The sequence below is a fragment of the Lepisosteus platostomus genome, chromosome 20 (assembly GCF_059453375.1).
Source record: "Lepisosteus platostomus isolate fLepPlt1 chromosome 20, fLepPlt1.hap1, whole genome shotgun sequence".
NCBI classification, from domain to species: domain Eukaryota; kingdom Metazoa; phylum Chordata; class Actinopteri; order Semionotiformes; family Lepisosteidae; genus Lepisosteus; species Lepisosteus platostomus.
Genome location: NC_142630.1, coordinates 13,205,702 through 13,230,000, shown reverse-complemented (window position 1 = coordinate 13,230,000; position 24,299 = coordinate 13,205,702). Strand labels below are relative to the sequence as shown.

The window sequence follows — 24,299 nt, the reverse complement described above, 5'->3', positions numbered from 1 at the left end:
TTTGGAAAGAGAAACATTTCTACAACCAAGTAATATCTACAGTAGATATTAATACTTGCAGCCTAATACATGCAGGATATATATATTCCCACCCAGGGAAAAGTTATGTGGGGCATATACATGCAAATGAGAGGAGGTTCAATTAGGTCTTATCAAATGAGATACCTAGATGCCCATACCTAGATGGATCCACGATTGTCAGCTTCAACAATATTAGGGGGTAACAGCCTCAACCCTGCATTTCCTGTTAATTGAATTTGCATCCCCTGGTTTATTTTTCATCTTGAAAACCAGAAATAAGTCTTTGGTTGACTTGTCCTTTGAGTTTTAAGCTCTTTAATCAAACTGGTTCATAGTCATAATCTGATTCACAGTCTTCTTTGGTAAAGACTAAAGAGATTCAGTTCTTACATGCCATCATTTTGTAACTCACTACTGGCTACTCATGGAAGCTCAGCAGGTGTGAGCCTGGTCAGTACCTGGATGGGAGACCTCCTGGGAAAGCTAAGGGTGCTGCTGAAAGAGGTCTTAGTGGAACCAGTAGAGGGGTGCTCACCATGTGGTCTGTGTGGATCCTAATGCCCCAGTAAAGTGATGGATGAAATGTGAAACCAAGGTCCTTATTATTATTTCAAGTCTGAGAAGAACTCACTTTATCACATGCCTTTGAACCATTTCCATGGCTGACGTGTCTTGGTCATTTTCTTTCATCTAAAATAAATAATGTGGTGGCAATTAAAACTGAAACTGTTGGACATACAGCTGCCTCCGGCGAGGAGCAGACTTTGCTGACCGCGCAGTTAAAAAGTGGTATGCAAATTTAGAGAGCCACAGATCTGCAAGGTTCTGTAAGCCTCTTAAAATTACACCGGCTTGACCCTGAAAGCAAAGTGTAATATGTCTAATTTAGCGGGCAATAGGTTCAGCTGAGTGACTACAATCTCATCTATAATACGACCCTGCAACTCCAGAAGACTGAGGTTTTTCACTGCTGAGTTCTAGGCAGAGAGAAAACCTATCACAAAATAAGATTTGAAATAGAATGGAACGAATTTAATTTGTAACCCTGTCCCCCCAGGGGGATCACACATACAGTGTCAGGGATTAAAGTTTTCAGCACTTGCAAAAAAAAAAGAAGACATTTTCCTACAAATGTGAAAGCGTCTTTGTTTTTCCCCTGACTGTATTTGAAGAAATCTGGTGAACCCCCTCTGTGTGGAAAGAAGCAGAACTTGGCCCTGAGACATTGTGAAATTTTCCTCCCATTACTTGTAACCACCTCATGACTCTGCTTTTGAAATTGAGCTGAATCATGTCGCTAGTACTGCTGATGGCTCTCTCCTCCCTTTGTTACAAACAGCACATTTACAGAAGAAACATGACTCTGCAAAGGCAATAATATATATTTATTATTTAAAAAAAACATTTGAGACACAAAAAACACTTAAATATTTATTGACCATTTTAATAGGAAAATACATCTATTATTACTAAGATACTTAGAGATAAATGCTTTATAAAGGATCCTGCAAAAGTTCATCTTAGGAAGACAAGAATACAAAATGTGAACTTTTAACAGAAAAAATATAACAATTTCTTAGCAACTATGGTAGCTAAAGATCAATTTACAGGACTTGGTTCCAGTTTGTGCCAGTTTTTTGGTTGTGATTGTAAAGCATAACTCATGAAGGTAAAAATAATTTCAGTTTAGCCTGGCAAAGCAGAAGGTGACACCAACACCACACTATTGAATTTGAAGACACCAGTGTTACTAACTTCTAGCTGAAGCGAGGCTGGGCCTGGTTAGTACTGGGATAGGGCATCTCTAAGGAAGTCCAGGTTGCTGTTGTAAGTGGTGTTGGTGGACTGACAGAATGACTAAGAACACTTTGATTTTTGAAAACTTGAAGTCAGATTTGAAACCGGGCATTTGTGCTTATAATACAGCAGTTGAGCCCATCGAGCTGACATGGAGAGGTGCTGTCCTTTGAATGAGAAATTAAACCGAGATCCTTACTACTTGGTCATTAAAGATTCTGTGACACTTTGTAAGAGTAGGGGTACAGTCCCAGTGTCCTGGCTAAAATGCATGCTGGGCTTGTGCAATCTTCTTTACTTAAAATTCCCTGCTAATCCAGTCGAACTCACTTCTTGCTTCTGCTGTGCTGTCGAGCGATTAGCCCCTTCACATCACCCAAGCGAATAATCTACAGTGGTGATGCTTAAAGTCAAGTGAAACTTCACATTTTTACTTAAGTGTCGGTTGCCACCTGGTGGTGACAGCTATATTTAAAAAATATTTTTTGAAACATCACTGCAAGCTCAAGAGGGCTTTTAAATAAAATCTTAGAAAATGTCCTAGCATAAAAATATATATTTTTAAATACTCTAGAATTGCACTTGAAATTAAAAAAGCTGCATTTGAAGTAATATGAGTAGAAAGCTACGACAAACACACAGAAAAAAAAAAAATTCAAATTCACAGGTTTCCAGAAATAGCTTGGTGAGCATGAATGGAATGCTATGCAAAATATTAGGCTGGAAATCAGTTTTTCTAGCCATTTCATTTCTTGTGCCAAGCTCCAGACTGCAAGTTGTGTCTTCACCATATCCCTGAGATGCAGTCTTATTTTTCTCCACTCTTCCCCCAGAACGAGGCAGAAGAACTTGACACTGACTTGAACTGCTCTTTGAAGGCAGACTCTGCGGTGTCCTGTGGACATCACTCCCCAGTGGACTCTGGGCCTGACAGCATGCTTTGCTTCACAGACCCCGAGGTGCTGTCCTGTAACGAACGGGTCCTCATGGTGTGTCGTAACAAGAAGTATCGCACACAGAGGAAAAAACCTGAGGAACAAACAGGGGTGGGTCTTAACAAAGAGTCTTGCCAAAACATCATGCCGCTAAACGTTTTTAAAGATGAGCTCCTCAATGTTTTGCTTTCTAGTAGCATTACAAAATCGTTTTCAAACAGACGGCTGTGAAGCTAATAAAAGAGTCCATTTAGTCCATCTTGGACATTTGGCAGATCGCAATTTACTGATTCAAGGATCTCATCCCATCCAGCTTTTTTTCAACATGGATGAATCTCAAAAGTCATTGAAAGCCAAGATTGTAGATTTTCTCAGCACCACAGCCCCTCTAGTGTTTTCACAACCCAATCTACTTTCTCTTCTTGTACATGTAGTGGAGTAATGTCCATCCACCCCTTTTCTAACCACTTCATTCAATTCAGGGGCGCAGGGGAATCAGAGCTGTGAGGTAGCAATGCCTAATGTACTTGTACACTTCCTAATTAAAGGCTCATTTCCAGAAGATCACTTTACAGGCCATATACAATTTCTTGTATTACAGTAGGAATTTGTCTTTTTTGCATACCTCAACTTGGTCTCCATGAGTCACACAGACAGGGAGAGAAGCTTGGGGTCAGAACACAGGGTCAGCCATTTACTGTATACAGCACCCCTGGAGCAATTGGGGTTAAGGGCCTTGCTCAGGGGCCCAAAGGAGTAGGATTCCTCTGCCGGCCGCAGGATATGAACCAGCAACCTTCCAGCCACAGGCGCAGATCCTTAACCACAGAGCCACCCACCACCCCGATGGCAGGACCAGTTGAAGTTCGCTACTATAATGCATGTACTCTGCACCTACCTTGAAGGGAGTTTATTATACAAAACGCAATCTGGGCCAACACACGTAAGGCCCCAAAATTTAAGAAGGCCAGCCCCCAGGTGGTTCCAAACAGGCAGGTGAGCCCCCAGACGCTGATGAGCATGATCCGATTTTCCTTCCAGGGTCCCCTTTTCTGAATAGTATTAGTAATGTACACCAGCATGGCCAGGTTAAGGATGAAGATCACCAAGAAGAAGGAGACGTTCGTGATGTAGTGCACCAGAGGCTTCGTAATCCAGCACCTGCAGCAATACATTAAGACAGTATGTTTGTGTAAAACTGAAATAAAAGGAGGCACTTTTTTATAATGAGGGTTGTAGGAGAGATACCCAGCTATGCTGATGATGCAGCTACCCTGTCTTCTTTCAAGAAAGCTCTGGGTGAGTTCCTCCAATCAGGACAGGTGGCACGTCTTTACAAAGATGTTGGTGGGGGTCTGGAACAAGCTGCCCAGCTACATTTGTTAAGCCAGTATCGTGGCTTCTTGCAAGAAAGATCTAGATAACATCCTTGTTTCCAATTCACAACCAAGCCAGCTGGGCACAGCGACTTCTCCTTTGTAACCTGTCTTGTGTTTTTTATTTATATTGTATTTTAATATCGTGCATTTCAAAGCCACTATAAACTGACACGGGAGAATGCTCGAGATAGAGCCTGGAGACAGCAAATAGACACTTTCATTTACAAAGTTAAATCTTAGCAAACTGTTATTTCCTGGGTCACAATGACAAGGTCTAAGGCCATACTGGCTTCCTCGAACTGAAGAATCTGGGATCCTCTTTCATTAGTGCTTTTGCACGCTGCTCCACTTACATCAGGGTTTCAGTGTTTTCAGCAGAACGGATGCGGTGCAGGCCATAGACATCCGGAATCGAAACGAGCACGAGAACCACCACCAATGGCAATCCTGAAAAGCGCGGTACAATCAGAGTCTTGATACTCAAGAATTTGTTAAATTATAGCCCACAGCAGCAGAGCAGTAATATAAAGTGAAATTAATGCTTCCTTATGCAGAGGAAGGGTGAGTTAAGAGATCTATATCACATTAATTTGCTCAACACATCTTAAAGCCTTTTGCTTTGTACTTCTGAAGGTAACCTAGATAATATTTTACAAAGTTTTTTCGTATATGGCATATGGTTTGAAATACAGCACCCTTTTATAAAACACTCAGAGTGAACAGTACATACCGTATCCCACCAGGCAAAGTATTGGAATGTAGTTTTTTACGTAGAAGTTCAGCACATTATACACCAGCCTAAAGGCGTTGTAGGCCTCGATGCTCATCCAGGTGAAAGAACAGAGCAGGGAGTAATGCTGGGTAAAAGCCACAAAGGTGCACAAGCTCTTGTTCTCCAGCGTGGCTAATGGCCAGTTCAATAGGAAGAGCACGTTGAGAAGAAGCAGGGCCACTGTGAAATTACAGTGGACCAGTGCGGACGTGTCACTGGAACTTGTCCTGCAAACAAAAAGAGATCTCGGTGATTCTCGCAGCACTGGGTTTTTTTATTAAGGCTCAGTTTCCATGCAGGTGACAGGGGGGCTGGGCACAAGTACAGATAACAGAGACTCGAATTTGAAATGCATCAGTGCACTGCCGTTCATCTGTGACACTCAGCCTGTCGCTCAGAAACACTGGCCAGCGTACAGTACTAGCTGGTAACATGTGTTAACATGACACCAACAAAGACTACCTTTAATTTTTCTTTAAGTTGATCATTTTAAGCCAGCAGCCATATCACCCTGAAACTCACAGCTGGCAGCCCACTGAAGCTCAGCAGGTGTGAGCCTGGTCAGTACCTGGATGGGAGACCTCCTGGGAAAAGCTAAGGTTGCTGCTGGAAGAGGTGTGAGTGGGGCTGGCAGGGGGTGCTCACCCTGCGGTCTGTGTGGGTCCTAATGCCTCAGTATAGGAACTGAAAATAGGGACTGTCCTTTGGATGAGACGTAAAAGGGAGGTTCTGACTCCAATTAAAAATCCCAAGGTGTTTCTCAAAAGGAGTAGCGGTGTTACCCCAACATCTTGGCCAAATTTCCAATGAGCTGTACCAATCATGGCCTCCTAATAATCCCCATCTATGAACTGGCTTCATCACTCTGTTCTCCTCCCCAGTTATAGCTAGTGTGTGGTGAGCGTTCCGGAGCACTATGGCTGCCGTCCCATCATCCAGGTGGGGGGACACACTGGTGGTGGTGGTGGAGGGGATCCCCATTACCTGTAAAGCGCTTTGAGTGGAGTGTCCAGAAAAGTGCTATGTAAGTGTAAGTAATTATTATTATTGATATGGAAAGAAAAGAGTTAAAGAGGAAGACAGTAACAGTCAGCAGGGAGATATACCTTTGTCGTGCGTAGAGGACAATGAGGATGACACAGCTGATGGAGGTGACAGCACAGCCAAAGTACGTCACCCAAGTCAAGGCCACAAGATGCTGCACCGGCCCCTCGTTTATTTCCTGTCAGACATGAAAAAATGACAGTCGGAAAAGAAAATTGAATATTTTGTGCGGTTCGGGATGAGTGTTCATCCAGAGACCTCAAGATCCTTCTACTGTTACGGAAATTGTTGATTTGTTTTCAGACAAACAAACTCACATAAGGATGAAATCTCTTTAGAGATTTTAAGGAAGATCACTTTATTGGATATATATAATTTCTTGAATAAGGAATTTGTCTTTTCGCATATCCCAGCTTGCTCTCCATGAGACACACAGACAGGGAGAGAAGCTTGGGGTCAGAGCGCAGGGTCAGCCATTTATAGGGTGTCCCTGGAGCAGTTGGGGTGAAGGGCTTTGCTCAGGGGCCCAAGACAGTAGGATTCCTCTGCCGGCTGCAAGATACGAACCAGCAACCTTCCAGCCACAGGCGCAGATCCTTAGCCACAGAGCCACCCCATTTTAAAGGGTCTTTCAGTGTTAGTGGGTTACACAGGTAAAGAACTGTGTACTGACCAGCAGAACTGCAAAATAGGTGAGATGATTGCAATGGCATTCAGTTTCCTCCTTGGACTTCTCTTTTGTTACACACCCAAAATCATTCCAGGTGTCTTCTTTTACTGTGTTAGGAAACAGAATTATTATTATTTATTATTATTATTAATATTATTATTATTATTACTACTACTACTACTTCAAACCTGAGTATCACATGCCTTTGAACCATTTCCATGGCTGAAGTGTCATGATCATTTTCTTTCATCTAAAATTAATAATGTGGTAAATAATTATTATTATTTAACTAAGCTCCCCACAATTGTGAGGTGCTCTAAGAGATTTGGTAGGAGCAGGCAGTGAAAGCCATTGATACTATATTGAATAGAATAGAAGTTTCACCTCAAATAATCTGCATTTTAAAATGTATTAGGTCCGATCAGGCCACCAGATTGTCATGAAGCACATACAGTATAATGCACTGCATAGCTCAGCACAATTCACTTTCCACATGAATCATGAGTAAATTCAAAATGAATGGAGAACTAAAAGACAAGATGACAGTCCCCAAAATTCCCAGAAAAAGACCTAAAAGGAAATTTGGCATGGCCAAGATATAAATAATTGCTTATAAAAATTAAAATGCCATTTTATTTTTATTATTACAATGATTGTGATAATGATGCAGTATTTTAAAAAAATCAGTAATGTTACATTTGCTCTATCGAATCTCTTCAGCATCATTCCAACTTTGTATGGATTCTGGAATTCTATGTTTAATTCATATTATTAAATGATTATTAAATATGTTTTTTACCTTTCGTCATGTCCCAGAATACACATTTCCGTGACATATTTGTCTAGAAAAAAAAGTTTGTTAAAATAAGATTGACACCACTAGATGGCTGTCTGGTACTTGCAGTTTCAGCACAAAGCATCAACTGAAGGCCGAGCTTTTAAATGTTTTTAATTTATTTTTTTTTACAAAAATAAGTAAAATAAAACCGATTTGTTTATTTTGTTTTAAAAATGTCTTGTAAATAAAACTAAATGTTGAGCAATAGAAAAGATATGTAACGATATAACTCTTACACATAACAGTAGTGATCAATTAGTAAATCAGTTTATGCATATACGGAAAGTCAGAAATGGTCACTGGGGGTCTTTGAGAACAACAAAGCATTGGTACTTTCATTTCAAATGAACTCTTAATCAACTAAAGTTTACAAAGAACCTAAATTAAATTGCTTGAAGTGCTTGACAGAAATCAGTGAGTTTATTGTGGCGGATCCAACCTGCTGGAGGGTGATTCTTCAGAACCGGGGTTCGTCGCTCACTTTTTAATCCTCATGCATGAAAATGATGTTTGTCATTCCGTCAACCAGGAAAAATATTTCTTTCCATAATTCACACTGACTGACTTTCTTTATTCTTGTTCTCAGCTCTCAGTTTATCATGATAGTGGAGGTTTTTACTGATAGTGCAGATGGCTGCATCTTATCTGCTAAGCCCAGTTAGTAGACTTTGATCCATAAATGATGTGGGAACATGGCTATTCCTCATAAAATGAGAGTTGCACTCTGGATGGTGATCTTAAGTAAAAGTTGCTTTAATGTTTCAGGAACTATGATGTTTCCAGTCGGCACCTGAAACCAGGACCAACTTAGCCCAGATCTGTACAATCGCTGGTGAAAGCTTAATCTGATAATGTCGCTTGTGAAGGTAGGAAAAGATGATGTTGGTATACAGTATGTCACTTCCTCCAAATAAAAAGATGTGCCAACATTTCTCACGTGTAAGGGTTGCTGTAATAATTACACAAAAACACAAAAAGTGCTAATTTCACACAAGAGCTGAGGAAGTAGCATGAGTCTTTGAGTCTTTAGTGAAAACACTAAAAGTCTTCAAAGAGTGTTGACCTAAAAACTCACGGGCACTGGCTCATAATGATGAAAGGTGATGATAACCGGGTCACGTAGATCAGAGATGACTTCATTTTCCACTGTGATTCCCACAACCTCGCTGTTGAGAATCTTGCTCTTGTTGGTGCCCTGCAGAAAACAGAAATTGCACCTTTTATTTCTATATAAAATAGTGAATGATACAACAATCATGAATGATAAGTTGAGAATTTAAGACTAAAAAGCCGTGGGGGTGTTTTTCTCAACATTCTGTTTCTGCTACTATTGCTGACAATAATCAACAGTACTACTCTAATTTTCATCAGTTAAGCCTAATGCAAGTAGAAATAAAAAAATAATTACCTGGAAAAGAGGAAAATCATTGTAGTATGTGCAGACCACCTTGGCAGACTTTCTGGATTTTGAGGCCATCAGAGATGGAGGGATGTAGATGGCAGGAGGCTTACAAGAGGGTGCCTGGGGTTGAGCCTGCATCACAGAGTAGTCCAGACAGACAAATCGACAAGAAACAGCTTGTCATCATAAGAAGAACATGGTGGTGTTTTGTCAGTGTGAAACAAGCACAAGCATGCTTTAACCCTTATTAAAAATGTACATGATGTGCAAATCAGGTGGCTGAGCACACATATGTGCTATATTAACATAAATATTTGCATGAAGTTATTGAGTTGTATACTGTACAGTGAGACTTGAATGATATATTAAAAGCTCCTTGCCCTCGCTTAGTGGTACAGTTTTACCTGACCTAAAATTAGCTACATGTGAAAGAAGAACCCTTTCCCACTCTCCCGAAGTGTTTACCACACAGAGCACATCACAAGTTACACTGAAGCCCAAGGCCCAGCAAATACAATCATCTGGAGTGTCTCAAGTTAGAGCTCGGAAATGTTCAGTTCTTTATCTTTTAGTAAGGCCTCACTGTATCTGACAGCACAGAGTCTGTGGTCGTGTTTCTATTCATTCTAATGTCTTCTTTGTGATTCAGTGTTAGAAACTGTTCCTTTGCTAGAGAAAGAGAAGAAACGTCTTTGCTTCTTTAACTCAGTGAGATGTCATTGGGTGCCCACGGTGTGATGTAGATTGGCACGAATGGACCTTGTGCTTACGGGTATGCTGATGTTATAGCCTTTATCTTTCTCTATCTTCCTGACCATAGCTGTGGCACACTGTAAGTCCACAGCTCCAGAGATGTTTGCCTTCATTAGGGCTTCTTCTATCCTGCAGAGAGGGACACACAGAATCTCAGGGGTGTGAATTCTGTCTGAAGATGTCAGTCTGGCTTTATGCATTGCAACGTATATAACAAAGTCACTAGGGCACAGTTCTAAATGTAGTTTCAAAAAGAACTGCTCCTGCATCAGAAAACAAATGAGAAATTTCTAAAAAAAATAAACCAAGTAAAAAATAACATAGAATAACATATTTTGCAAGGCACAATGTCAGACGCATCTTTACCTTATTATTTTTTCAAGATGTGGTTAATAATTTCAGATGGGATTTTTTTTTTGTACAGAGAGGATAATTCAAAGATCAGTTGGAAAACACACTTGACTGATTAATGATTTAGTTATCTATGAGGACATCCGTTCACGGTAATGCCTTGGAGACTTTGGGATGTCACCATGAACAGCTGAACCATAGGTTCGCTGGACACAAACCCTTTTGAAAACTGATGGTAACCAAACTAGTCATAGTGACAGGTACTGTATGTCCATCTATCAACTTGGGGGCATTTTAATAGAAAGTGTGGTGAAGCAAGTACTATAGAGAACAGTCTGTACATCACCCATAGCAGAGCACAACCCAGGTCAAAAATCTCATCTGAAGAATATTTCACTAGTGAAGATATTACGTATTACGTAGTATTAGCCATTGTAATGTATGGACAGATATTGTACTGTCACAATATCTATCCATGTTTGCTTGTCATGAAAACATAATGTAAAATACTGTACATAACGCAAGTAAAAAATATAATGCAACAATTGATTTTTTGCATCATGGTGTCCAGAATTGTACACAAATGTGGTCATGTGGTGATTTCTTCTTAAGTTAGATAAGCTTGGAAAATGTGGGTTCTTCATCTTTTTACACTGTATGACAGTGTGAGTCTGCGGTAATGTTTCTACTAATTTCAGCATTTTGTGTATGACTCAAACTTGAAACTGGATTTGCTCCTCTGTGTTTCCTGGGGCAGATTGAGTGAAGTTATAATCCATAAACAATTCAATATGGCGCTTCTACTGTATATCTGATAAAGAATCTTGCTGCCTGTTTCAGAACAAAACAGATCCTTTTACTAATTTATTTAACTGACCCTTTCATCCAAAGCAACTTTCATTTTGCTCCCATATATGCAGCTTGCTATTTGACTGGAGAAGCTTGGGAGATTTTCTAAAGAGAAGATACTGTACTTCTGTGCTATTTTTACTGTCCAAAACTGCTCCTACCGGAGGAGCTCTGTTCCTCTAAAACAGAAGTCTTTAAGGACCTTTCGGGCAAAAACATAAAAGGAGCACATAATTTAAGAGACATTTGGTGGATATTTGTATTACTTCTTGGTAGTTGGTAGGAAGAAAAAGATCTGCAGAGGTGCAAACAGGTCTTCATAAATCCTCAAGAACAAGTTAGTTTTATTTTTTCCAAAGTAACCTTTGAATTACAAACAAGAGCTGGCAAATTACAGAAGAGCCAAATATGAGACCTTGGAATTCAAAATGTGTTTATGCTTATGAAGGTTTAGTAAAGTGCATTTCCGCAGTATTTTGATCTGTTTTGACTTGGACCCTCAACATTTGTATGCTTCTTTGCCTTACCACTTCATCCCCTGCTTTTCATTACTTCACTGTGCTTTACGACATTGCACTGTGATTATGCCGTGGCATATTACCAGAAATGTAAGTGAAGATGCAAGACATACCAAGGACCAGGAAAACTGGGTTAGTAGATCAGTAAGGGAATCTTTCCCCCTGGAGCAGAATGTCCAACCAGGGACACTGTGCTATGGGATGGGCCATCCCTTGGATCAGATGTTAAACCAAGGTCCTGACAGCTTGATCCTAATGACATACAGTAGCATTATCTCAAAGAGAAGGAATGTCAATCCTGGTGGGCTGGATAAATTCTACTTTGAGCTTGTAGTCTGGCCTGACATTCCCTATTAATTCAAGCAGTTAATTATTCTGCTTGCCTGTATTTCAGTAGTTCACCTACAAAGGAATAGTTCATTTTGTGCAGTCACAAAGCGATTTTTAAACTGGTGCCACATTGGTGCCCAGCACTACAGCAGGTTAATAAGTTAAGCAGTTTCTCACTTCTTCACCTGATCTGCTGTGTAGTGGTGCAACACATTATGAGGAGTCCACTTCTTTGTGGTGGATAAATTGGTTCCCCTTCTACGCATAATGTACTTTGGGTTATACTTCAGGATGAAAAGCACAACAGGAATTCAAGGAATTTTTCTTCTTAGAATTATTGCACATGGCAGGTTTAACATCATGATGTTTTAAGACTATTACTAGTTTCTAACCTGATGATTTGACATTTAATTTGGAAACCGTAAGCTTTAACACTTTGCATACTGTTATCAGTTTAGGCGTTGAACACCAAATTGAAATCAGTAACACAGCTATAGTCAGACTTACACATCAACTCGATTTAATGTCTTCATATCCTGCCGCCTTGCCTCTTTGCAGACGTCTTTGACTGTGATAAAAATAAAAAAAATTGAATGCATAGCTCTGAATCAGCTCAGTTTCTCATTTTAAATATTGATATTTGCATTGAGCAATACAGTATGTATTTGACATGCCATTTCGATGCATCTGCAATGATCATCAGTACAACATCCATTTGTACAGTTAGACATCCATTTGCTTGGCAATTTGCTTGGCAATTGCTATACTCAGGCTTTGCTATACAGAACACAAATTTACTGCTTTTCAATACTGTAACAGAAGAGAGCTACCGTGAGTTCTGTGATGCTGCTACAGGAGATAGTGGGTGTAAAAGAGACCTTTGGCACTGTGGCTGCATTCATATGAGTGTTTAATCCACTAATAGGGATGCTTTATTTCCATAAGAGGGTCTATGCTAGTGTAGGTGTAGTACTGCATATTGCATTAGATTGCACTGTGACATACAGTGCTGTATTGTGTTGTACACCCATGTCTTGTATTGTACTGCAAATTATTATGCACACTGCTAATATTCTCTAATTCTCATATATTTATTTTGCATAATGCTTTGAAAATACTTGTGTAACATGTCATTCCAGTTAAGCTCATTATTATTGCATTGGTATTGTTAAATATGCTGCAGAGAGCATTGAGGGGCACACCAGGGAAGAAATGTGCTAGTTGTTATTATTACTCTTACTACTATCATGATGTAGTTAAACACTGCAATAAAAAATCTGCTTACCACAATTAGATTGTTCTCCTCGGAAAGAGTATTTGTCTTGACGTTTTAACTCTATTACATCTCCACGAATACTCCCATTTGAAATCCCAAAGCTGCTAGATGAGCGTATATTGCTAGTTAGAGACAGTCCTGTGCAGCAGTCCTTTTGAAAAACCCCGGGTCCACACAGAGTGTAGTTAATATTGCTGAATTCAACCTGCAGAAGGTCAAGGAACCCATCCCAGTACACACAGAAATGCACGTCAGCAGCTTGTACTCCAGGCAGTGAAATGTTTCTTGAATTTTCGCAATGCCCCATGATCTCTCCACTGATTTCCAGGGTGCTACTGCCTGCAGTGATTTTAAGTTCGCTGCAGCCACGCCTCAAGTTAGACTGAAGATGCAGGGGTCCATTTCTGTGCTGCCACGTGCCACAAAACCTGAAGTCCCTCTCCCCCAGAACTATTGGATGCCATAAAGGTAAAAGCAAACAGACAGGTTAGAAATCAAGTCAAGCTGTGAAACATCCATGAATAGACCAGCGTGTTTGAAAGAAAAACATTGCATTATAACGTACAGTAGCTACATGGCTACAGGTATAACCTAGAGTATATCAAGGCCATTATCCATAATTTCCTACTGTGACACCTGCAAACTGAGCATCCCAGCAAAACACAAATCTGTCCCTTGAAGATAAAGCAATCTTCCCAGTTACTCACAATCGACTCGCTGGAGTGCCTTGTTTTTAACAGGGAGAGGTCCCATTTATTTACTGTTTCTCGGCCATGGACAGCAAACAAACAAGAGGAAAAGAAATCTGTAGTTATTATGTTCTATCCTCAGATGTTATTTGCTGGGTTGAGTATTTGATTGAGTATTCTAGCATATATAAATGGTAAACCATTTGATGTTTCTGGACATGGTACTTTGCAGACAGACTCTTCAGTCAATCTGCCCTGGGAAACGCAAAAGAGGAAATCCAGTTTCTAACTGTTGTAGTGTCCTGTGAAAGAGGAGTTTTCTCTCTGATACAGCACATATACAGTACACTACCCAATGGGATACGGTCTTAAAACTCTACGTGTTCCAGTTCAACTACTTCAAAAAGGTCGAGAGATTGTCCCATACTGTAATTCCTCGATTGCAAATCCACCCACACTCCCTGTTTCTATCTCTGTACATAATCTACTGATCGCAGTCTTGGAGGTATTTGTCACACATGGGATTTAAGGTAGTAGCAGGTGTTCTTGAACCTTACCCTGTATGAAGCATGCAGAGAGAAGGAGAAGCCTTAGTATCCTCACCCAGTGTACATCATCCATTGTGTCCTCTGCTTTTTTTTTACAGCTGTGGGAGAGAAGAGGCGCAGGCAGTTTTTAAAAGGGGGATACCTGAAAAGTGCCTTATTGACACACCATTTTTCATTTTCCTCTTTTTCCTAGTTGCCTGTGAGTTCTATTCCATGTGCCACATTGCTCACAGAGAAGATACCCCAGAATCCCAATACATTACAGATCAGACTTCCACCCACCAAAAACATCACTGTGGGTGAATGAAAATGCCTTCTAAGATCTAACATTCCTGAAATATTAAGCTTGTTAATACTGTTTAAAATAGAGACATGAAGCTGGTCTTTGTTCATTGGTTTGGTTCAGAAACCCAGGAAACCACACGATAGAAACATCGATGAATGCACTGATGCATGATGATGGACGCTGTATCTGAAGTAGGAGTTTGCCTCTGTTGTCCCTGATCCAGATACTCACTACTGTAATACTGAAGTCTGGCACACAATCAAATATAATAAATGATTTCCAATGTACGAAAGAAAATATTTAACTGAATCAGCCAGGGCACACAATCCTGGGCTTGGTGCCCCACACAGATGCTGCTTTTCTTTGCATCTGAGCAATGAATGCTTCAAATAAAATTTGGAATTGAACAATTTCTTGGTTGAAACCTTTGCAAGTTTTTTTTTACTACGGAGGGTTGGAGACCTTTCATACGCTACTTATGAAACACAGTAGTTAAAAGGAACTTCCTAAATGTTTAGGAACTGAAAACAAAGAGTTCATATTACACCTTATGAGGGCTCCAGGCAGAACAAAAACTAGCAGGTGTGTGGGTTTTCAGGACCGGGACTGGCAGCTCCAGGCCTTGAAGACCCAGTCACGCTTTGATGTAACATGGAAAAAAAGGTGCTGATGTCCTTTATTTAAGATCCTGAGCATTTTGCAGAGAGTATTCGTAATGATATGGCATGGGGATTCAGGAATGTGATCCCTGTGTTCAAATCTTTGAAGGCATAGACACAGACAACCTAAAAGTGTTCAACAATAGTACTGTAAGTAGTTAAAATCGAGCTTAATTATTAAAGGCTTGCAACAGCTCGTTCTGAAATCGCTAATATCATCATCTTCTTACTGCTGAAAAGGAAGGACCTGTCTAGAAACCACATCTCAATGGCTGCAGCCCTGTGCTCTTGAATCATCAAACCTCAGAGTGCCTGTGGTACAGTAACGTAATTGAATTGTTTTTTTTTTCTTAAAAGTATTCTGAATAAATTAAGTGACAAATGAATTTCAATTGTATTAGCAATCGGTACAGAAAAGTAGATTCTAATTAATTTTGTCTGGGGTAAAATGTGCTATATCCTGATATCACAGTTTTTATCTGAAGTCTAAGCATTGGAGCCAATTCAGAATTTTTGGGGAGGGAAGCAGAAAGTGAATTTTTTTTGGTTCATTTGCTCATTTGCATTCATTGAGAGTTATCAGTACAAATCTCTACCTCTTCTTAGATTTACGACCAAGATGGAAAAGCACCTCTTCTTCACAATCTATTGATCAGCGAATCATGTATAGACAGTTCCGATCAAAACTGGAGACAGGGATGAGAACAGAAGACCTCACTTGAACGACACACATAGTCAAATACACTATCTGTCAAAGTAACCAAAAATAACTTTTCCTACCTGTATCTGTGCCCACAACCAAAAATATAGTAGGTGCAAACTCATGACACTTCAAGATCAAAGTTCATCGTTATCCGCCCTCATTCTCTGGTTGCTCCTCTTGTGTCTCTTTGTTAAAGGCACACCCACTAATCTGGTCTGGTCTAACTGAGGTGCGAATTATTTTTGGTGGTTAGCACAAACATTACTTTGAATAAACATTAAATGAAATAGAACCCGGGGATATTTCATTATTCTGTTTGCCTGTATTTCAGTTTTTTAGCTACAAAAGAACAGTTCAATTTGTACAGTACAGTCACACAGCAATTATTCAACCACTCCCCCCTTGCCATCACCAGCAGGTTAATTATCAAAGTGCCTCCTGGTGTTTATTTAACCCAAACAGTGCTGTCAATAACCTTTGTTCTCAGTAAATTATTCACACACTTTAATTAACCACACATGGAGTTTAACATGTAGTTCCCACTGGGTCTGCTTTAAATTGCTTACAGAAAAATAGAAAAGCTTCTTTAATAAACAAATAACAGTCAGTAACAGATCTTTGCATTTGCCCTGTGTTCTCAAGCAGTTTTTATTTTATCAGAAAAAAGCACTGTAATCCAAACCTTTGAATATTATTATGAATAATTTAAACAGCACTGAAGACTGAGCCTCCATTTAAAGTCTGCAGTAGACTGAAACATGCTGAAGTGGTCTGTTTTACTGCTAGAATGTCTGACTTTATGTCAATATAAGGCTTTAAGATGTCAAAAGAATTTGGAATAAACATTTTTAAAGTTTGGTTTGGGTTATGGATGACACTGTATTCCCTCCCTGTCAGTATGCTCCACATCTGTCTTGTACAACTCTTAGGCTAAACAAGGCACGTTTCTCATTTTCGTTCATCCTAAGTTCTGAACAACAAATTTGAGTCATTGTACACAGGTTCTAGTGATGAGCAGCTTCAGGGTGCAGGCTGCAAAGGAACGAGTAGAGGTTAAGTCCACATAAAAAATCGAGAAGAAAAAACACAACATTTCAGTTGTGTAGTCTTCTTCTTGCTCAAACCTGAAGAAAGCTCTGCTTCCCAAATGATGCATTTTCCATATTGAAAATCCCTTCAAAACAGACCTTTGAAATATGAAAGGATACCCATGTGCAGAATATTAAATCATTGTGAAGCAGCTGACATATAAGGTATTTTTTGTTTCTTGGAGTGTCTTTGCTCCTTTAGCAGATTACACCATTTTAAAGAAGGGATGTTGAGGATCAATACACACACAAAATCTAATAGTGTAGATGTGAGGGAATTAAGAATCTGTGTTCCTGTTGTGTGCCACAGGAACTCATTGGCAGGATTAAGGAATGAGCACCAAGTGCACCATGTTACAACTGAGTGGATCAGTAAAAAACAGCTGCAAAATGATGCCAAGATCCTGCTAGAAATAGCAGCTTGAGAAGAACAGAGGTCAGCAAGCCTGCACTGGGCAGTACTCCAGAAGAACCTGCAATAGCATCGCCGTGCTGTAATACCAACAGGCCATTCTGCAGACTGCCTGAACAAAGTCAGGCTTACATCTGATCACAGTAGCAGTAGAACCCAAAAAGCAAACTGAAAACCTAAAAAGAAGCAGACTGTGAACCCAAACAAAGCTTCCTGATGAGTTATGGTTTAGGAAAACCTTAGGGATTCAAAACCCTAAAAAAGAGTATCACACAAGCTGAAACCATCTGAAAAAAAACAGTGAGGTGTGAGGGAAGTCCTCATTTATATAATTGAAATAAAGATACCTTGGTAGGTTTTATGTACTCCTAGAGTTTATGTAGCACCTAAAATAAGCCTTAACTGAAAATATTTCTGTTCAGGTCTTTAAGGTCTTAAGATCAATATACTACATATATACATTACATTATCAATCCAATTTCAGAAAAGAATTCAGCTGTGAATTGTAATATTATTGTTAAAATGCATATAGAAATATGTCCAAAGCTGTCCAAAGCTGTCCAAACTTCCTTAGAGAGCAATGCATGGTCACTAAGCAGATACTTCTGCATGCATAATTGCAAAATATACTATGATATAACAATGGTAATAATTATTACCATTAGAGTAGCTGCTGCAATGCAGTAACTGCAGTAGAAATCACTCAAGAACATACGCTTTTTCCTTTAGGATTGAAAGACCTTGTCATTCATCAATCATTCCCATTCACTTACAGTACATATTTATCTTTATCTGCGAGCAGTCGTGTTTGAAATTGGTTTTCAATGGTACTGAGATATTGAAATGGATGATTATCTGCCTCACTGCCATAGTTATGGTGCTACTAGGATCTTGGACAGACTTGATGGAGTTTTGTTTTGTTTGTAATTCCAATGGTTTTATTGCCCATGGCTCAGAGTGTAGCAGGTGTCACCAGATGTTGAAGTATGGGTCCAGTTTTAACTCCTCATTGGATACATAGCGATTTTAACAGTGTGTGCTTCAGAAGAGATAGTTGTTATTATTTTTTTCAGATTGCGATTCAATTGCATTTATACCACTGGTGTTGAATGTCTGTCGCTTTCTAAATACAGGATTGTCACGTCTTGAAAGTCAGTCTTAGATCTTGGACTGGGTGTATGGTCATCAAAACTTAAATAAAAAATAATTTACTAGCGAGTCTTGGGCTCTGGAAAATATACTGATTGCATCATCTAAATATGCCAGTTCTAAAATGATTTTTTCGGGGAAAGGGGCAAAAATAACAAAAAGGTGAGAGTTCTTAAAATTAATTAACCAGCACAAATGATCACCATGATCCTCAGTACCTCACCCCACACTAGAAACAACAAGCGAAACTGTAGAAACACTGAGAATTTCACCACACCAGCGATCTTACAGAGGTCTTTTACTGCATTTATAACAGATGGACAATTACAATGGTTTATCATATCAGAGGGTTCTGTCTACACAGGGATTGTAGATGCCTATACTGAGTGTTAGGCTCTGAGTAGGTTACATTTGTTTTATTTTGCTGAAACTAGTCTGTGAAGTCAAGAAAATGAAAAACGAAAAATATTTGCACCAGGAACAACAAGGTCCGTCTGTTGTCCTCAGTCTTTTTGTTGTTGTCGAGTGGTTAAAAAATGCCGAAACACTATTCACACCTACTGGATGAGAATAAGGTCTATCACACGTCCACGACCGCTGACTCACTATTCCTGAAAGAGTACAACTTGTATGCAAATATATTAAACGAAGCATTTGCAAACCAACAGGCAAAGCGTTCGCATTGCTATGTAATACTAAATTAAACCTCAATTTTCTAGGAATAGACAACTGTCTTTTTACATATTTCTGCACAGGGCTTGACACATAAAAATAACGACTCCTTTAGCGCAACACTCCTTCTGTTTTTAGATGAGATTTCCTCTAGCAGTGAAGATCTCACTTGTGCTGTTGGTTTGCACGGTCAGGTTGACGTAATTAACATATGGAGTTTGAAATAAAAGGTCAGAAGGAGGTTAAATCTTGTGTTCGCCCACGTCCACCCACAGGCGTGTAAATATTGTGCTTCTTGTTGACTCACTCGCGCGTTTCGCTTTCGTACCCCAGGGGTGTCCAGTCCTACTTGTGCAGTCTGCCGTATCTGCAGGTTTATGATCTTGATGAGCTCCGCACGACCTAAAACACTCAGTGTTGACTTACTTGGACCCGTTTAACAGCTTCTCCCAGCTCTTCAGGTGCTGCTGCGTTAGAGACACCTGGAAAAAACCGCAGACACCCCGGCTCTCCAGCACCAGGACTGGGGAGCTCTGTTACACCCGCGGTACATCGTCGCTCTCGCAGCAGATGTCTGGCTCTTGCTTCGTTAAAGCGTGGAGTGGGGTTGGGGGGTTCCGACAGCCTTGTCCTTTATGGACGAGGGGGTGCCCCAGTAAAACTCCCTTCCTATCGCGCCTGTTCTCTGCCTAGGATTTGACTATAGGTAAGTCCAGCAGTGAGGAAGATATAAGGACTTCTATCCGTCCGTTTTACCTAGCTGCCAAAGTAGGGAAAGAGAGAAAATTAAGGGAAAGAGAGAATGGAAGTATTCTTTGCATTATCAAGTGCAACAGTGAAATGAATCAGAGGTGATCTTTTCTGGCTTTAGCTGGGTTTGACAAGTGTGAGGTTATTCATTTTCTAGCAATTGTAAAAAAAAAAGCCTTAATAATTCATTTAGAAGTATTGTTTAAAAATAGTTCAGGTGGGGAGCTGCGTCAGCATGCGTAGGCTGCAAAGGAACAAGTAATAGGCTTATTCCATGCTGAAAAAAAGAAGAAACCACAACGTTTCGGCCGTGGAGCCTTCTTCAGGTGTGAGCCTTCTTCAGGTGTCAGAAGAAGGCTCCACGGCCGAAACGTTGTGTTTTCTTTCTACTTTTTTTTTCAGCATGGGATAAACCTATTACTTGTTTAAAAATATCATTTCTCTGTGCTTATCTAGTAATTTATTCAAAATTGCAATTGCAATACGGCAGGATTTCATAACATAACCTAGAAATGACCTTTCGATAACAATTTGAATAGAGCAGTGTGTTTCCCTCTATTTCATTCAATTGGCCACACCTAAGTACTTCCCCTTTAACTCCAACAATTACTGTTTTGCTTCAGTTTTTGTCTTAGTATTTTAGAGGATGTGAACTATTTAATTTCACATCTGACAATCCTTAACAAGTTTTTCCAATCTTTGGTGTTAAAGCTGTTTGTATTGATCTCTGTGTTTTTAGAATGCTCCCCCCCTTCTACTGGCGAGCTCCAAAGCATTGGAAGCAAGCTTGGGCTGAAACTGTTAAAACGATTAACTGGGACTGGGATCACGCAAGACACTTGATAACAGCACAAACACCTCCAGAGTTTCTTTCACTCGAGAATCCACATCCTCTACAGAAGAGTCGTTTCTCCTTCTCTTTTCTTTAATTCCAGATTGAGTGAGTCCATTCCTGTCTGTAAAGAGTTTTAAGGTCCCTTGGGCTGAAATCTTTGTTCATCCATACATATACTGTAGGCTAGACAACAGGTTTCAATAGGATACTAGGTTGTACCAGGGAATCAAGAGATACATTTGTTAAGGCTGTGGAAATGATTAAATGACTGTACTGTATAATGCAGTACATACCGGATGACTAAAACTGAGAGAAAATTGCCTACACAATGTCTTTCACACCATCTCCAGCTGAGAAACTCCCCACAGCCCTTGAAAAAAGCACTCTGGGTTAATGACCTGATTCTTGACTGCCTCCTCTCTTAAACCCTTCTTGTTAAGGAGTTAGTGCCAAAGTAATTATCCTGCCGTTGTGAGCAATGAATTGACTTGAGAACTGATACTGTTCATGACGGGGAGAAAAAACAACACAACCACCAAGGTGCCACTTTACATAATATTGGTGAGAACAATTGTACATGAGAGAAACCCTTTCTGGTGCCCCAATATCAGCTGCCCAAAAGGTGTATTTTTACAGAATACATGGGTTTGTTTCACAGATCTCATTGGATCTCACCAGAAAAGCCAACCCCCAAAACAGATTGGGTTTCTACATTTGCAATTTTCTTTGGTAATGTGACAGTCTGGGTGTGTACTGTTTTGTAGGGGAAATGAAAATAAAGTTCTTAACTTCGCAATAACAGACTGCCACCGTACAGTATATCAGCAATGGTCACCTAATTATCTGTACTATTGTACAGTATATCTTTCAACTTACCGCATGAGGTTTATTGGTTTAATGGGCATGGCGGCCCACACTTTCTATATCAGCACCATATGAACCTCAGTGGACCTTTGTGGGTACTACTGTATAAAGTCTTTCATCCTGCTCAACCCCCTGTTGGGGTAATTAAAAGGCAGGCTGTGCTACTGGCAGGGCGCATTTGCAATTTGCAGTAGCGGAAAGGGCACAGGTGTTACGGCTAACCAAACCGTGTGTGGCAGGAAAACCAAGTCAGCAGACGGCACAATTTGGTATCTGCAGGTTTGATTGCTATGCAACAGAAATTTGACAGCCAGGCTGCCTGACTGTGAATTAAGAAATGAATCATGTGCCGGATAAATTTAAGTCTCACGCTGGTTCAATGGAGATTTAGAGGAGCTTTAGAAGAGTTGCTAGGAAGCACATGGCAGTGTCTTGTGGGAAAGTGTTCGGTATATTTTTCAACCAGAAGCTGTCAAAACATGTGGATAGATTGAGGGTATTTTCTTTTAAGACAGGTTTGATTGAATCATGAGTGTTGCACAATTACATTGAAGTGCCAAACATTCAAGTCATTGTTATCCAATGTTTTTTTTTTAATTAGAAGCATAATATTTATGCATTTAATGAACTACAAAAATAAAAATAGGCTTTGAGAGGAGCTGAGACATCGGTTCTCTTTCTTAAAACAGGCCCAAACAGCTAAACCCTATAAACTCTCTTGAACTTCCTCATCTCATACATGTCCAGAATTGTGACAGACAACCACATATAATCATTTATCATTGAATATTCTCTCACATTATAATAATACAAACACCCTTATGGAAAATATATACAAATGATTACCTTTACCAGTCCAGCTTGTACAAGGCTTTGTATCAAAATCACATAATAATTTCATTATGTCACATCTAACGCAGTAGAGAATTGCATTGGAACCTGAGATATTTAGGTCCTTGTTGTGTGGAAAAACATAGTGCCTACTGTTAGTCTCCTTACCTACATGATCCAATTATACTTATAATCTGTTTGATCTTCTCACAGCTTTCCTGCTTTCAGAAACAGGTAAAACAGGTTGAGATGTGAAAGTACTTGCCATAACATATCCATTTAAATCATAAGGACACAAGAGCACTCATAGCTGGGCTCAATACTATGCAGAATGAGTTGCCCACTTCCTTCTCTATGGCTGGTATTTCCCATGTACTCTGCGTTCTGCAGAGTAGGGTAATGACTTTTGTTTTCTCGCAACTGAACCGCCAAAGAACATACAAAGAACACAAGATTAACACACATCTCCCACCTGGAGCCCAAATGGTGACAAAAGCAAAGCACCATTAACTTAAACAGACGTCTTTGTTGCAGGGAAATGAAATTTCAGGAACAAAATACACACAGGTGGTCAGAGACAAAAAGCTCTACTCTTTTTACGTCTATAATGCATCCGGAAACTACATTTACAAGGTAAAAGGTTTTCTGTCAAAGAACAGGTGCCTCCAGTCTCTGTGCTGAGTATATATATATCGCTCTTACCTCATCTAAAAAAAGTGTAACTACAAAATCCTCATAAGAGACGCAGGAAAACTTGCTGCTTGGGATTAACATTTGGTGTCATTCCCCTTTTACATCTCTTTGTCAGTTCTATAATGGTTACGGTATATATGTTATATACAATATTTTTGATTATGCTCAGAATTCCATTAAAAAGACCTAGAAAATACTAAAGACCTAGAAAATGACAGGATAAATCCTATTACATTACCAGATTGTAGTTACAGCAGCTTTCTTCTCACCCTTTTTCAAATAAAAAGCAACAAACGCAGTGAGCAGAGAATTTATGAGCGTGCCCTACCTTTCGTTGCAAGCTTATCTGTCGGCTTTTCAGCACAGATGATTACTCTCGTAGCGCGTTCAGGAAGTGGCCGAGAGCCTGTGAAGAATATGATAGATGCTGGCAGCTGTTGGGCTCCAAGGCTGATATTCTGGTAATCAGCTACTGCCTTTCTTGAACACAGTCACAGAGCGGGAGAGAATGAAACTTGGAAGAAAAAAAACAGTTTCTCAAAAGCCCTAGCATGACGAATAACTTCGCGTGTACAGTAGATGAATTGACACTACATAGGGCAGCACATCTGCCAGCTCATGTCAAGACTGCAGAAACCTTCCTGTGGTCAAAGTGGTACGATCACAAGACAGGACTTTCCATTCCTCTTGAGTCACTGTGCCAGGACCGGAGGGCACTTGTCTGTGGCCGTGGGAGCCTCTGAGTGGAAGTAGGAGTGTGCGTGTTTGCATATGTGTGTGTGTGTGAGCGTGCTTTCAATTTCAATGAATGGCAAATGCGCTGGGGCGGTGAGGGAGAGTGATGTATTCTTTTACTGTGCTACGCAGCGTCTAAGCGGCTGGGTTTTTTTTTTAAAAAGGCCATTGTTCACTGCTTATCGCTGCCAAAGAGAAGGAAGGCATTGTGCAGTTCAGCTGTCCCTCTGTGCCTGAATGAGAACAGTGAAAACATACAGCTTGTGCAGCAGCTCGGCGTTGAAGTGTGGGGCAGCTCGAGATTATTTAAGAGCAGAAGACAGGTCACAAACAGGAGGCCCATCCAGCCAGTTTGGTCAGCAGTTAACTGATCCAAGGGTCCCATCCAGCTGTTTCTTGAAAGAAAGCAGGGTATCAGCTTCAAAGACATGCCTAAGTAGGTTAGTCCAT

General features: G+C 40.1%; 1 protein-coding gene across 3 annotated transcripts; it reads right to left on the bottom strand.

Moving 5' to 3' along the window:
- Positions 1–1,391: 1,391 nt before the first annotated feature.
- Positions 1,392–23,903, bottom strand: LOC148644528 (adhesion G protein-coupled receptor G1-like). Of its 3 annotated transcripts, none has more exons than XM_088613642.1 (14): positions 23,353–23,903; positions 14,182–14,270; positions 12,945–13,385; positions 12,167–12,227; positions 9,629–9,740; positions 8,865–8,990; positions 8,532–8,651; positions 7,418–7,460; positions 6,622–6,725; positions 6,011–6,126; positions 4,863–5,131; positions 4,486–4,579; positions 3,652–3,914; positions 1,392–2,847 (listed from the first exon to the last, which is right to left on the bottom strand). In XM_088613642.1, the coding sequence occupies exons 2-14, from the start codon at positions 14,243–14,245 to the stop codon at positions 2,723–2,725; spliced, it is 1,938 nt and encodes a 645-aa protein (XP_088469768.1). In that variant the 5' UTR covers positions 14,246–14,270; positions 23,353–23,903; the 3' UTR covers positions 1,392–2,722. The 3 variants fall into 3 exon arrangements, with proteins under 3 accessions (XP_088469768.1, XP_088469767.1, XP_088469769.1); XM_088613641.1 differs by having other exon boundaries at positions 23,443–23,903; XM_088613643.1 differs by lacking the exon at positions 23,353–23,903 and adding an exon at positions 15,898–17,129.
- Positions 23,904–24,299: the final 396 nt, after the last annotated feature.